Source organism: Giraffa tippelskirchi, chromosome 7, assembly GCF_054371585.1.
Source record: "Giraffa tippelskirchi isolate mGirTip1 chromosome 7, T2T-mGirTip1v1.2.pri, whole genome shotgun sequence".
Classification (NCBI taxonomy): domain Eukaryota; kingdom Metazoa; phylum Chordata; class Mammalia; order Artiodactyla; family Giraffidae; genus Giraffa; species Giraffa tippelskirchi.
The window spans coordinates 90,959,566-90,972,522 of record NC_137281.1 but is presented as its reverse complement, the minus strand read 5'-3'; the positions used below and the strand labels follow the sequence as shown (position 1 = coordinate 90,972,522).

General features: G+C 35.5%; 2 protein-coding genes across 2 annotated transcripts in view; one reads left to right on the top strand and one right to left on the bottom strand.

Annotated features, from left to right (window-relative positions):
• LOC145512684 (olfactory receptor 11H6-like) overlaps positions 1-12,957 on the top strand; it is a 364,468-nt gene that overhangs the window by 171,733 nt on the left and 179,778 nt on the right. The gene's annotated exons all lie outside the window — the stretch shown is intronic.
• On the bottom strand, positions 5,043-9,246 carry LOC145512689 (olfactory receptor 4K2-like). Its single transcript, XM_081506978.1, has one exon. The coding sequence runs from the start codon at positions 6,000-6,002 to the stop codon at positions 5,043-5,045; it is 960 nt and encodes a 319-aa protein (XP_081363104.1). The 5' UTR covers positions 6,003-9,246.

The window sequence follows — 12,957 nt, the reverse complement described above, 5'->3', positions numbered from 1 at the left end:
ATTCATTAGGGCTGACTGCATGAGAGCTTGTTTGCTCACAAGGATTATAGTACATCACCTTGAGGATTCACAAATGGACAAAGCAGGAGGACTCATGGAAATATTTTGTCCTATTGGAGAAAATGTAACATGGTGGAAAGAAGAGCAATGAAGAGTTTTGTTAGCTAGCCTAACAAAACTATTGCTGCTTCAGGAGAGTTTTAGAACAGGGCCATTGGGAGTGTCAAAAATTGATGAGGAGCCATTTTTTGCCTCTGTGTACTACACAACAGTGCACCATCTTGGTATGTTAATAGCTCTAGAAGAGCCATGTGCTTGGTTTCAAGGAAAGGCAGGGGAAGATCTTTTATAATATAAACACTGTATCCTGCTGAATAGAGTTTAGTAAAGAAACTTTGAGTAATTTTACCGAAATTTAAACTTTTTAGTTCAAGTTTTTAGGGAAACCAAAACTAAGTGAAGCTATGATGTTCTCTTCCCCCGGGAGAAAGGACAAATATAAAATGATAAAGAAAGGAATTCCTTATTATAACATAGAATTTTGAAATTAGTGTGGACACTAAAGTCAACTAGTCCAACATCTTAAATTTATAGATTGGTTGAAAGAGCTCTCGAAGAATTATTGTTTGATTCAGTTGATACTGACCAATACCACTTTCTAACCCCTTGCCTAATGTCCTTTCTTCTCTAGCATGATGCCTCTTCCATAGTTTGGAACATTCTGATTTCATGATTAGAGCTAAACTGATTCTTCATCTCTTCCCAGACACATGCATCTAAAGCACTCCAAAATGTTTTGTTTACAAGTACTTCCTAGTACCCTTGATATCTATCCTTTCTAATATCTTTTTCCTGTAGATAATCTCCAAAACTCTGTCATTTGGAATCATTTTCTCCTTAGAGTCTCCTGCTGGATGATTAATACATTTAAGTAACTTTACACCTTTATAAGAAAGAGCCTTAAGTATACACCTCTAAAATTCCAAAATGTATCACAAGACACCTATGAACCACAAATTTATCATCTCCAAAATGTCCAACTCTTTGTGACCCCATGGACTATACAGTCCATGGAATTCTCCAGGCCAGAAAACTGGAGTAGGTAGCCTTTCCCTTCTCCAGCGGATCTTCCCAACCCAAGGATGGAATCCAGGTCTCCATTATTGCAGGCAGATTCTTTATCAGTTGAGCCACCAGGGAAGCCCAAGAATACTGGAGAGGGTAAACTATACCTTCTCCAGCAGACCTTCCCCACCCAAGAATCGAACCAGGGTGTCCTGCATTGCAGGTGGATTCTTTACCATCTGAGCTAAAAGGGAAGCCCCCCAAATTAAGCACTGGAGAATTGATGCTTTTGAACTGTGGTGTTGGAGAAGACTCTTGAGAGTCCCTTGGACTGCAAGGAGATCCAACCAGTCCATCCTAAAGGAGATCAGTCCTGGGTGTTCATTGGAAGGATTGATGTTGAAGCTGAAACTCCAATACTTTCGCCACCTGATGAGAAGAACTGACTCATTTGAAAAGACCTTGATGGTAGCAATGATTGAAGATGAGAGGAGAAGGGGACGACAGAGGATGAGATGATTGGCATCACCGACTCAGTGGACATGAGTTTGAGTAAGCTTCGGGAGTTGGCGATGGACAGGGAAGCCTGGCACACTGCAGTCCATGGGGTCGCAAAGAGTCGGACATGAATGAGGGACTGAACTGAACTGAACTGAACTGAAAATCTTCTGGCCAATCCTGTTATCTTAAAATGTAAATTATAGGAGTGGGTCCAGCAAGATCTTTACAACCTTGAGACATTCTTTTGACTTATTGTAATAGCTAATTTTAAGAGTATATAACTTCCGTACTAGCACTAGCAAGGGGGCATTCTCTGCCCCACTTCTGATGTCTATGTCAGAAACTTTCTCTGTCCCTTTTCTTACTTTAATAAAACTCTGCTACACAAAAGCAAACAAACAAATAAATAAATTTAGAAGAAATGTTTGGCTCAATGTATTGATTGAAAGCTCATCAATCAGATACGAGCAGATAGGATCATTATGCCTTCTTGATGGATTAAGCTCTTTACTATCACAGCATGTCTCTCTTTATTCTCACTAATATTCCTTGTTCTGAAGTCTTCAGAGTCAGATATTGATGTGATTTCTTTGGTTCCCTTATTATTACTGTTTGCGTTGTATGTCTTTTCTCCATCCTTTTAGTTTAAGCAGTCTATGTCTTTACATTTAAAGTTGATTCCTTGTACACAGCAAATAGCTGGTTCTTGCTTGTGCTTCATCCTGACAATATCTGTCTTTTAGTGGAGTCTTTAGATCATTCGCATGTAATTACTTAAATGACTGTATACCTACTATCTTGCTATTTTTTTTTCTATTTATTTTATCTTTGCGACCCCAAGAATTCTCCAGGCCAGAATACTGGAGTGGGTAACCTTTCCCTTCTCCAGGAGATCTTCCCAACCCAGGGATCAAACCCAGGTCTCCCACATCGCAGGTGGATTCTTTACCAGCTGAGCCACAAAGGAAGCCCCTTATTTTATCTGTATTTGCTCATTTCTTCTACTCATTCTGTCCTCTATTGGATTTTTTTTTTTAGTTTTCTATTTTTTCTGTTGGTTTTATTTCACCTTTTAATTGATCTACAACTTTTATCTTCCACTTTATTAAATGATATTGTAACATCTTATAAGTACACTTATTTTTGTATCTAATGTTTTTATTTAAAATATTCAGTTCAGTTCAGTTCAGTCACTCAGTCGTGTCCGACTCTCTGCGACCCCATGAATTGCAGCACGCCAGGCCTCTCTGTCCATCACCAACTCCCGGAGTCTACTCAAACCCATGTTCATCGAGTCGGTGATGCCATCCAACCATCTCATCCTCTGTCGTCCCCTTCTCCTCCCGCCCCCAATCCTACTCAGCATTAGGGTCTTTTCCAATGAGTCAACCCTTCGCATGAGGTGGCCAAAGTATTGGAGCTTCAGCTTCAACATCAGACCTTCCAATGAACACCCAGGATTGATCTCTTTTAGGATGGATTGATTGGATCTCCTTGCAGTCCAAGGGACTCTCAAGAGTCTTCTCCAACACCACAGTTCAAAAGCATCAATTCTTCGGCTCTCAGCTTTCTTCACCGTCCAACTCTCACATCCATACATGACCACTGGAAAAACCATAGCCTTGACTAGACGGACTTTTGTTGGCAAAGACTTCTTTTGAAAAACATAGATGTAAAGGGACAACTTTATTTACAGAAATACGTCAAAGATTAATAATTGGCACAAATCCAATATTTTAACATTAGTTAATATTAAGTTAATTGACACATCCTAGTACAGTATTAAAACCATGGCTTTAAGTTCAAGTAAACACAACTATTTATATTCCAGTAACCCTGAAATTTTAATCGTGTTTAAAACAACAGCAACAATAATAGTATGATTAGTTAGTATACATTAACCCTTTTGAGTGCTAAGCACTGCTGGTTATATGTATATGCGTTTTGATTTTCACAACATCCCAAGTGGTTAAATACACCATAAAATGTCCACATTTTATGGTGAAGAAATTGAGTTTTAGAAACATCAAAAATACATGCTCAGGGTTGCACAAGAAATAAACTGGTTGGACTGAAATTCAACCTACAACAGACGGAGCCTATCTATTGCTAAATATATGTCCCTCAAAAACAGAGAAACAGATCTTGTACTTTAATGGATCTCCAGCACCCAACAAGGGCCTTAAGCAGAGTAGATACTCAACAAATGATTATTGAATTAAAATGAAAGTTTTAGACCTGAGGTTTATATTTAAAAATAAAGATGATAATTTTTGCTAAAGAATGTATATGAGGCAAAAGTATATTTCTACCTTAACCTTTTTTCATTTGTCTAACTGACTTTGAAACAAGAACAAAGAATTTATGATTTGGTTAAAATTAACAGTATTTCAAATTAAAAATGTGATTTCATACCTAGTCCCAATGCTACATTTGTCCCTAAACTGTACACTAATTAACTTCAGATATTAAATATTTGGCTTTGTTTGTGTTGAAGCATGTCAAAATATTAAAAGTCTGAGATAAATGAGAGAAACTATTAATGCCACTTATTTCTTTGCAAGGCAAGGGCTTGTGCTTTTCTCCTGGAACTTACAAACTGTCATAATCCATGATGACAGTTATTTCCTGAACTCTTTTCATATACCTCAGTCAACTCAAGGAGATGCAACCTTACGTTATATCATTATTCAGCGAAATCTCAAAGTAGTAGGCAATTTTATCTAGTTTTTCCATGCCACCCCCTTTTAGCAATGGAAAACTGGAAAGTGTTTTATTGTTTTTCTGCTGTACATCTTAAGCCACAATATTACAGACATCCTAAAACTGAATATCAAGTTTTGTGTTTGACAAATAGTGGTTAGACATATACAATTGTTCTTCAAGCACATACTTACTAAAAATGAAGTACATTTTAGATAGATGTCTACCTTGGTGAGAAGAAAAAAGGAAATGACATTTTTAGAAACCATGCTGTCTATTTTCCACAAAATAGTTACAAAGGCAATTACATTTACTATCCTCATGTTAGAGATTAAAAAAAGGAATAAAGAAGTAAAGTGACTCTCCCGGGATAACACAACTAGGAAATGACAGATCCAAGATCTAATTCTAAGTCTCATGTATGTTTATAGAATTCATAAGTCTATGAATTCTTGAACTGATGTTCACAGTTCAGGAATATAATATAATATAATATAATAATATATAACATATAATATATATGTTCAGTTCATAATATATGCATTTTTCCATAAAAATAATCTATACATTTCAACAGATTTTCAAATGGATCCATAATTGCAAAAGACTTGCAAATGTTGCACTAACATTTAGGCATGATCCTTTATATTTCTCAATTTTAACTTCTGATTTTCATGAATTTAGACTAAATGACTTGAAAGATTCTAACTTTAATTTTCTATTGTTCTGAAAACAAAACTGATGATACTAAATCTCAGATAGGAGATCTCTGCTCATTGTACTAAATATATTGAAGTAGTTTTCCCAAGATTTAAATATTGGTTACTTAGTTTCTTCTTCACAGCTGTTTTCACTTCCTGGTTTCTCAGAGTATAGATAAGTGGATTCAAAAAGGGGGTAAAGATGGTGTAGAAAACAGAGAGAACTTTGTCCACCAGGAAGTCTGTGAAAGGCCACACATAGATAAATATGCAGGGCCCAAAGAACATCAACACAACTATGAAATGTGCAGTGCAGGTGGAAAAAGCCTTAGATGACCCAGTGGAGGAGTGGTCCTTGATAGTGACCAGAACAGTGATGTAGGAAGTGAGCAAAAGCAGAAAACTTGCAAGAGCAATCACACCACTGGTTGAAATCATGAGGATTCCAAGAACATATATGTCTATACATGCCAGCTGTATGACCAAAGGAAGGTCACAGAAGAAACTGTCTACAACATTGGGACCACAAAAGGGTAAATAGAGGGTAAAAGCTAACTGGCTCATTGTATGCAAGAAGCCCACTGTCCAAGATGTTGCCACAAGCCCAGCACATACTCTTTGGCTCATAATTGATGAATAATGGAGAGGTTTGCATATGGCAATGTACCTGTCAAAAGACATGGAGATGAGCAGCACAATTTCAGTCCCAGTGAAGAGGTGCAAAAAGAAGATCTGAGAAATGCATCCCTCAAAGGAGATGGTCTTGTGCTGAGCAAAGAAGTCCATGACCATCTTTGGAGTGGCAAAGGAAGACAGACACATGTCAATGAGAGACAGGTTGCTGAGCAGGAAGTACATGGGGGAGTGAAGGTGTGGGGTGGACAGTACTGTGAGCAAAATCACGCAATTGCCCAACATGGTCATTAAGTAGAAAACAGAAAACATCACAAAAAGGGAAATCTGGAGCTGAGGAGAATCAGTAAGTCCAAGTAACACAAATTCAGACACTCTGGAATGGTTGACTTCCTCCATTGATCTGCAGGCTCCGGTCTGTGATGACAAAATGATACACAATGACAGAGTTAGAAAATGTAACACTTCTACAATTACATATGAAGGAGTTATGATATCAGTTAATAGTTAACTAGAATTTTGATTACCAAAAATCTAACCACTAACTATCTCAGTAAATATTTTTCTTTTTGGAACCACTTAACAATCTGTGTCAGATGTCACTACAAATGGAAAACTTCTTGATTTGATCACCATCAAGTACATGCTGGATTATACTCATCACATACCTATATAAAAATATTCTTTTCTGAATACTGGCTAAGGAGTTACATAATCCATAGTTACAGAGGAAGATTACACTAAGTGATTGTGTTCTACTTAGCAAGTAAGGTAAATAAAAATTTTAATGGGGGTGAAACTCTCAAAGTTTTCTCTTACACCAAAAAATGAAATTAACGTTTGATCCACTATTGTTAAACACTGGATTTAATGTAGTGATTTCAAGAAGCTTATTTCTTATCCTATGAGGATGATAAATCATTTTTCCTTTAAGTAAACTTCTGTTTTCTCAGCTACAAAAAATTCCAGTCTCTTTCTAATTTCATTCATACATTTTCATATTGTTTTGCTAGGATTGATAAGTACTATTTTAACTATTAATATATAAATGATTAATTTCTTAATTCTGTAAAATTACAGATGATCAAAATGTATACCTATAACATATGAGTTATTCTCAAGTTTTTTATCTTATGATCTCATAGAAACATTTTTTTAAAAGGAAGAGAAAACCCCTCCTTTATTTTTCCACATGTTACTCAAACAAAGCTAATATTTTAGACTAGAAAAAGAAGAAAGAAAAATTCTAGGCCAAATCCAGGAAATATATGGATACAAGATGAGTATCAAGGCTTTTGTTGTACCAGCATGTAAGATCCTCAAAGACAAACAAAGCAAGAAAATGAAAAAACCCACATTGATGATGGTATGTCAAAGTGATACCAGAGGCAACTGAAAGGAAAGAAAAAAAAAAGATTATTTAAAGACTCAGAATCATTTTTCAAAATTGAGTTTTTGATTTACAGCAGATTGCAAATTCTACAAATATCTCCTGTGACCTTCTGTTTTCCCATATTGGAAGAAAATCTGGCTTCATCCTCATTTAGTTGCAAATATTCAAATTATCCTGTCAGTATTGATAAATATTTTAGATTTGTCAGAGAACAATATTTCAGAAATCTGAAAACTGAACTATGGAAAAGTTGTTAAGAGGGTTAAAGTGTTCTTAACCTGCTGGGTGACCTTGCTCATACCTTGGTAACCTCTCTAAGATTTGACCTCTTTACCTATGAGAATTCAATAAGCTAGTCTTTATAAAGCATTAAGCATATGTCCTGGGCAACATTCAATAATTCTCTAGTTTTCAAAATTCAGTACTGCTTAGAAATAATTAGCTTGTTTTATTTCATGAATAGTAATAATAATAATTTCAGTAAAAATATTATCCTAGTATCAATTCAGCAATTTAGAAAAAGATATGGGCTTCCAAAATCATTTCATCTTTTTGAGGTTAAATTACTTCTTATAAAAATTATCTAAGTATCTTGATATATTAAAGACTTTAAAATTTCTCAGTCTCAGATATTTGAATATTTCTTCTATTTCCCTGATTTAATGATGTAATTAGTCATGAGAACACAAAAATTATTATACTTAATTTAGATGTATATACATATATAATGAATACGTTATGTATTCATTGCCTGGGAAATCCCATGGACAGAGGAGCCTGATGGGCTATAGTCCATAGGGTCGCAGAGTCGGACATGACTGAAGCGACTAACGCACACACACATACACACTGTAAGTAAATAAACAGTTGTCAGTTTTTTTCCTCCTTTTATGTCCAGAAGGAACTCTAAAGGCCTCTCTAATACCTGATTAATTGAGTCACCCATCTTTATGTCTTCATATATATGTATATGTGTGTGTGTGTGAAATACTTTACTACTCTATTATTTTTGACTTACACAGTTATTAAATGAAAATTGTCTGCTACCTGAGTAACACGAATTACAGTTGCTTCTCAAGGTCCTTATATTATTTCTGGCTTTTAATCTACCAGCTGTGCATCAGAAAACAAAAATACCATATCCTTCAAGATTCACAAACCTACTGAATCACCATAGTCCTTAGTAAGCATGAGAAGCCTAGAAGTGTGTATATATATTTTCTCCAGTCTTGCTATCAAAGCCACTAAAAATCAGAGACATATAGGAAGATCACAGATTAAGCGCTACAATCTGCTTGCAGTGGGAGTTATTAAAATGTTGAGCTGACTTTTCCCAACGTTGCAAGAAAAGCCGTGGGGTGTATCTTTGCTATTTAGTGTGGACTAACATTCATGATGAAGCAGTTTTCATTAGAGAAAAACCACAACTGGGACTGGTCTTTAGAAGACCTTTGAGCAATCATTTAAGGAGCAAAACATTGCTCCTTTAATTACAGAAATATTCTCACCTTTATGCCCCAGTGTTCAATATCCCAATGTTGGAAAATCTCTCTTTTGAACTAAGGCATTTTGTCACCTGCATACTCTTGCTAAGTTGAAGAATCATATAAAGAAAGAATCCTGCATTAAAGTTTCTGATGGGACATTGAAAATTAGTACAGGCTAATAATATAATGATAGCTGCTACTCAGGTGGATGAAATCTGGGGAAGGAGAAGTTGAAAAGCTCAAAGTAACTGGAAGAAGTGAAGGCAGGTACCTTGCAATAGCCTAGAAGAATGGTGTAAGAATTAAATTACACATATAGCATAACATAAAGCATTCAGCAGAATGCCTGGCACAGAGGAAATGATGAATAAAATGTGATAGTAAGAATAGCAGAGGTGATTATAATTATTAACATTATTTTTTGAAATGTTTATGACAGAATTCAGGATGATGCTAGCTATGGAATCTCAACCCTAAACTATAACTAAGGGTCTGGCTATACTTACTTGAAGGTCAACCATTCATCTGTAGTTTGCTCTCCAAACACAACCTTCTTTCCAAATTTCTTCAGTGATTTGAACTGTCACAATTACCATAGCTAGCCTATATTCCTCATAAGACTAGCAATAGAGCCCAAGAGAATCTTCCCTAACTGACCACCGTCCTTGCACTCTTTGAAATACAAAAAAAAAAAAAAAGAAGAAGAAGAAACCTTGTTTTTAAGATATTTTTGTTCTATTTCTGTTCGTGTAAAAAGAAATAAAGAAAATGACTTAAAAAAAAAAAAGCTAACCAACATAACAGTTGCAAAGATTCAGTAAATCCAAAATGTTTGCCCTGGTTTAAAACAAGAGAAAAGTGTATATAATTATTACTGGTGTTATCCTGGAAAAGATAAGAGGATTAACAGAAAAAATAATAGAAATAAAAGGTAGGTTAGGGCTTCCCAGATGGTGCTAGTGGTAAAGAACCTGCCTGCCAATGCAGGAGATGTAAGAGACAAGGGTTCGATCCCTGGATCGGGAAGATCCCCTAGAGAAAGGCATGGCAACCCACTCCAGTATTCTTGCCTGGAGAATCTGATCAACAGAGGAGCCTGGCAGGCTATAGTTCATTGGGTCACAAAGAGTCAGACATGACTGAAGAGACTTAGCATGCAGGCAGAAAGAGCACTGAAGGAGTTTGGGGGCATAATGAAAGTTTTCTGTATCTTGGTTGTTTTGGTGATTACATGAATCTGTATCTGATAAAACTCATAGAACTGCATAACAAAAGGAACAAAACCCAATTTTACTTTAAATCATTTGTAAAGTAGAATTTTGAAAAGCAAAACCAAATAATTCTGTACAGTGACCAATTACAAAATAAAGAAAACAAATATCTTTCTTATAAAACAACAATTAGTTGTTAAAGTATATCATTAAAAAAGAGTCTATTTAGATGAGCAATAGGATATATAAGGTAAATAGGAATAATATTAATCAGAAATGCATCTCTATTGCAAGAGCTTGTGTTATTGGAAGGAGAAACTCAATACTCTTTAGTACATAAATTCCAATAAACTCTAAGTTTATTTGACTTAAAATATTATTCAGAATTTTTCTAGATGTAAATCAGGTGAAAGTAGTCAGGAAGTAGAAATAGTATTTCTAACATGCAAAGTACTATAAAATGATGGTATTTAAATAACATAGAAAAAGCATAGAGTACAACAAATTAATGTAAAGGATCTGAGAGTATAAAAAATAGATAGAGACCTGAAGATATACAAGAATTTATAACATTATAATCTTTACAATATTATAACCTTTCTTGACAAAAGGGACTTTATATTTTACCTCAATTTTCAGAAAACATTTTAAGCAAAAAATGCATTTAATTAATAGACATTGATAGCAATAGTACACATGGAAAGCTATAATAAATATGATACTTTTGTTTTTTCCAAATAGTAAATTTGTAAAAGAAAGTGAGTCCTACTCTTAGAAACAGCAAAGAAATAATTCCATATTTTGTTGGTAGAAAATTAAATCAAAAGAATTTCACTATATATCAAAATTTATACCTTGTGACCTAGTAATTGTACTTCTATAAATCTATTCCCAGAATATGCTCCATAAGAGTGAAAGGTAGTATTTAAAATATTTTTATATAAAGTCAATTTGTAATAGCAAAATTCTAAATATACAAATGTAGAAGATTATTTAAATAAATAGTAACAAATGGTAATTGAATAATTCAGTCATTTGAGTATTGTGATCTATATTTACTTATTTAAAACATGCCTATAATATTAAGAGAAAAGGACAAATTATAAACTATATGTATAATATGACCCAATTTTTATAAAAATAGTAATGTGTTTATACATGTAAAACTGACAAAATTTTAATACTAGATGTTTCTGCATAGTGGAATTACGTGAATTTTCATATTATTCTTTAATTTATTAGTTTGATATTTACAAGCACTTTCTTTGTGCTAGTTAGTAGTCAAAACAAACCAATTTTTGTTTTGATGGGTGTTACATATCATAGTGGAAAATGACAGACAATAAAATAAGCATGTGCAACATATGTCCTGTTAAAAGGTAATAAGTGCTATGAACAAAAGCAATGCAGGAAAGATGGGCAGGGACTGTTCTGGGAGTGGGTGCTCAGGGAAGATGTCACACAAAAAGTGGCCTTTGAGGACAGGTCAAATATGAGGAAATTATATAGTAAGGCTTGGCAGTATCTTGGAAAATTACATTCCAGACAGAGGAAACATCAAGTCGAAGTTACTGGGGTGGGATTGGGAAGGGTGGGCTGACATAGCCCAGGATCAGAAGGCCAGGAGAACTGAAGAGAAGGATTAGATGGGATGCATTAGAATAAGGGGTCAGAGAGAAAAAGGAGTGGGAGTTGGGGCTTATGGATAGGGTCGTATGGAGATTTATAGATCACAAGGAAAGACTTAGCTCTTTAACAGCAAAGTCATCGAGGGTTTTGAGAAGAGAGAGATGATGTGACTATATTTTAACCAGATAATTCTGGATGCTCTGCTGACAATAAAATAAAATGGGACAAAAACAGAAGACCAATAAAGAGGCTACAGCTATAATATAGGCAAGAGATGATGGTGGTTTGGGCGTAGGTGGTAGAATTTGAGAGAGAGATGATGTCATCTGGCAGTTTCATGATGACAGCGCTAATCCAGGCTTGTTAATAGATTGGATGTGGAATATGAGAGAAAATACTTCTAAAATATTACAATCTAAGATTTTGGGCCAGAGACTGGAAAAATGGAATTACAGTGAATTCCAGTGGGTTGTGTGGTGGAGAGAGGGGTGTGGTGAACAGCAGATGTCAGTCTGGGTGTCATGCATGAGGTGAAACAGGACTTGAAAGCAGAGATGTGGCAGGGGCATAGGCTGCTGGGGAGAGGAGCAAGCATTCATGAGAAAGATAAGTATAAAGATTATCAATAAATAGATGGGATTTAAAGCCAGGAAAGCTGAGTAGCTAAGGAGAAGCTCTCAAAGAAGAATGAAGGAACAGCTGGTGATGTTCAGGGGAGACAAGAAAAATGGAGGGCCTGGGAAGGCAGTGATCCATTGTGTCAGATGCTATTCAGAGGTCAAACACGATGAGACCGGGCCAACAATCATTGCTATCACTGGTGATCATGACAAAAGTTATTTTATTGGCATGACTGGGTGAGTTGAAAAGGAAAAACATTGGAACAATGAACAAGCCAGCCTGAGAAGATGAAAACTACATAGTGTATGGTTCCAACTGTGTGGCATTGTGTACACAGCAAAACTAGAGAGACTGTAAAAAGGTCGGTGGTTGTCAGGGGCTTGAGGGGAGACGGAAGAGAGGCAAGGATGAATAGGTGGAACATAGGGGATTTTTAGGGCAGCAAAACTACTCTATATGATACCGTAAATGATGAATAGATGAAATGTATTTGTCAGAATTCATAGAAGTGCAGAGAAAATGTGAACTCTAATATAAACTTTGGATTTTATTTTAAAATAATGTATCAGTATTGGTTCATCAGTTGTTGCAGATGTACCACACTAATGCAAGATATTAATGGGAAAAAGTATGTGTATATGGTGGGGGGCAGGTGATATATAGAAACTCTGTATTTTCTGCTCAACTTTCCTATAAACATAAAGCTGCTCTTTAAAAGTCTGTAAATATTTCTAAACCTCTCTCGAGCTTGGCTCTAAAGGGGAAGAAAAAATGTGTAAGGTGTGGAAGGAGAAAGCTGACAAAAAGATTTTATTTAAGATGAAAGAAACATATGCCAAGGGGATGCAATAGGGAGGAAAAAGTTAATGGTTCAGAAGAGAGAAAGGAATAATGGTCCTTTGTAGGAAAGAGGGAAAGCAGTCTGATGCACAGATGGAGGAATCAACTTTTGTACTGGAGTGGGTGGCCTATCCCTTCTCATGACCCAGAAATCGAACCGGGGTCTCCTGCAT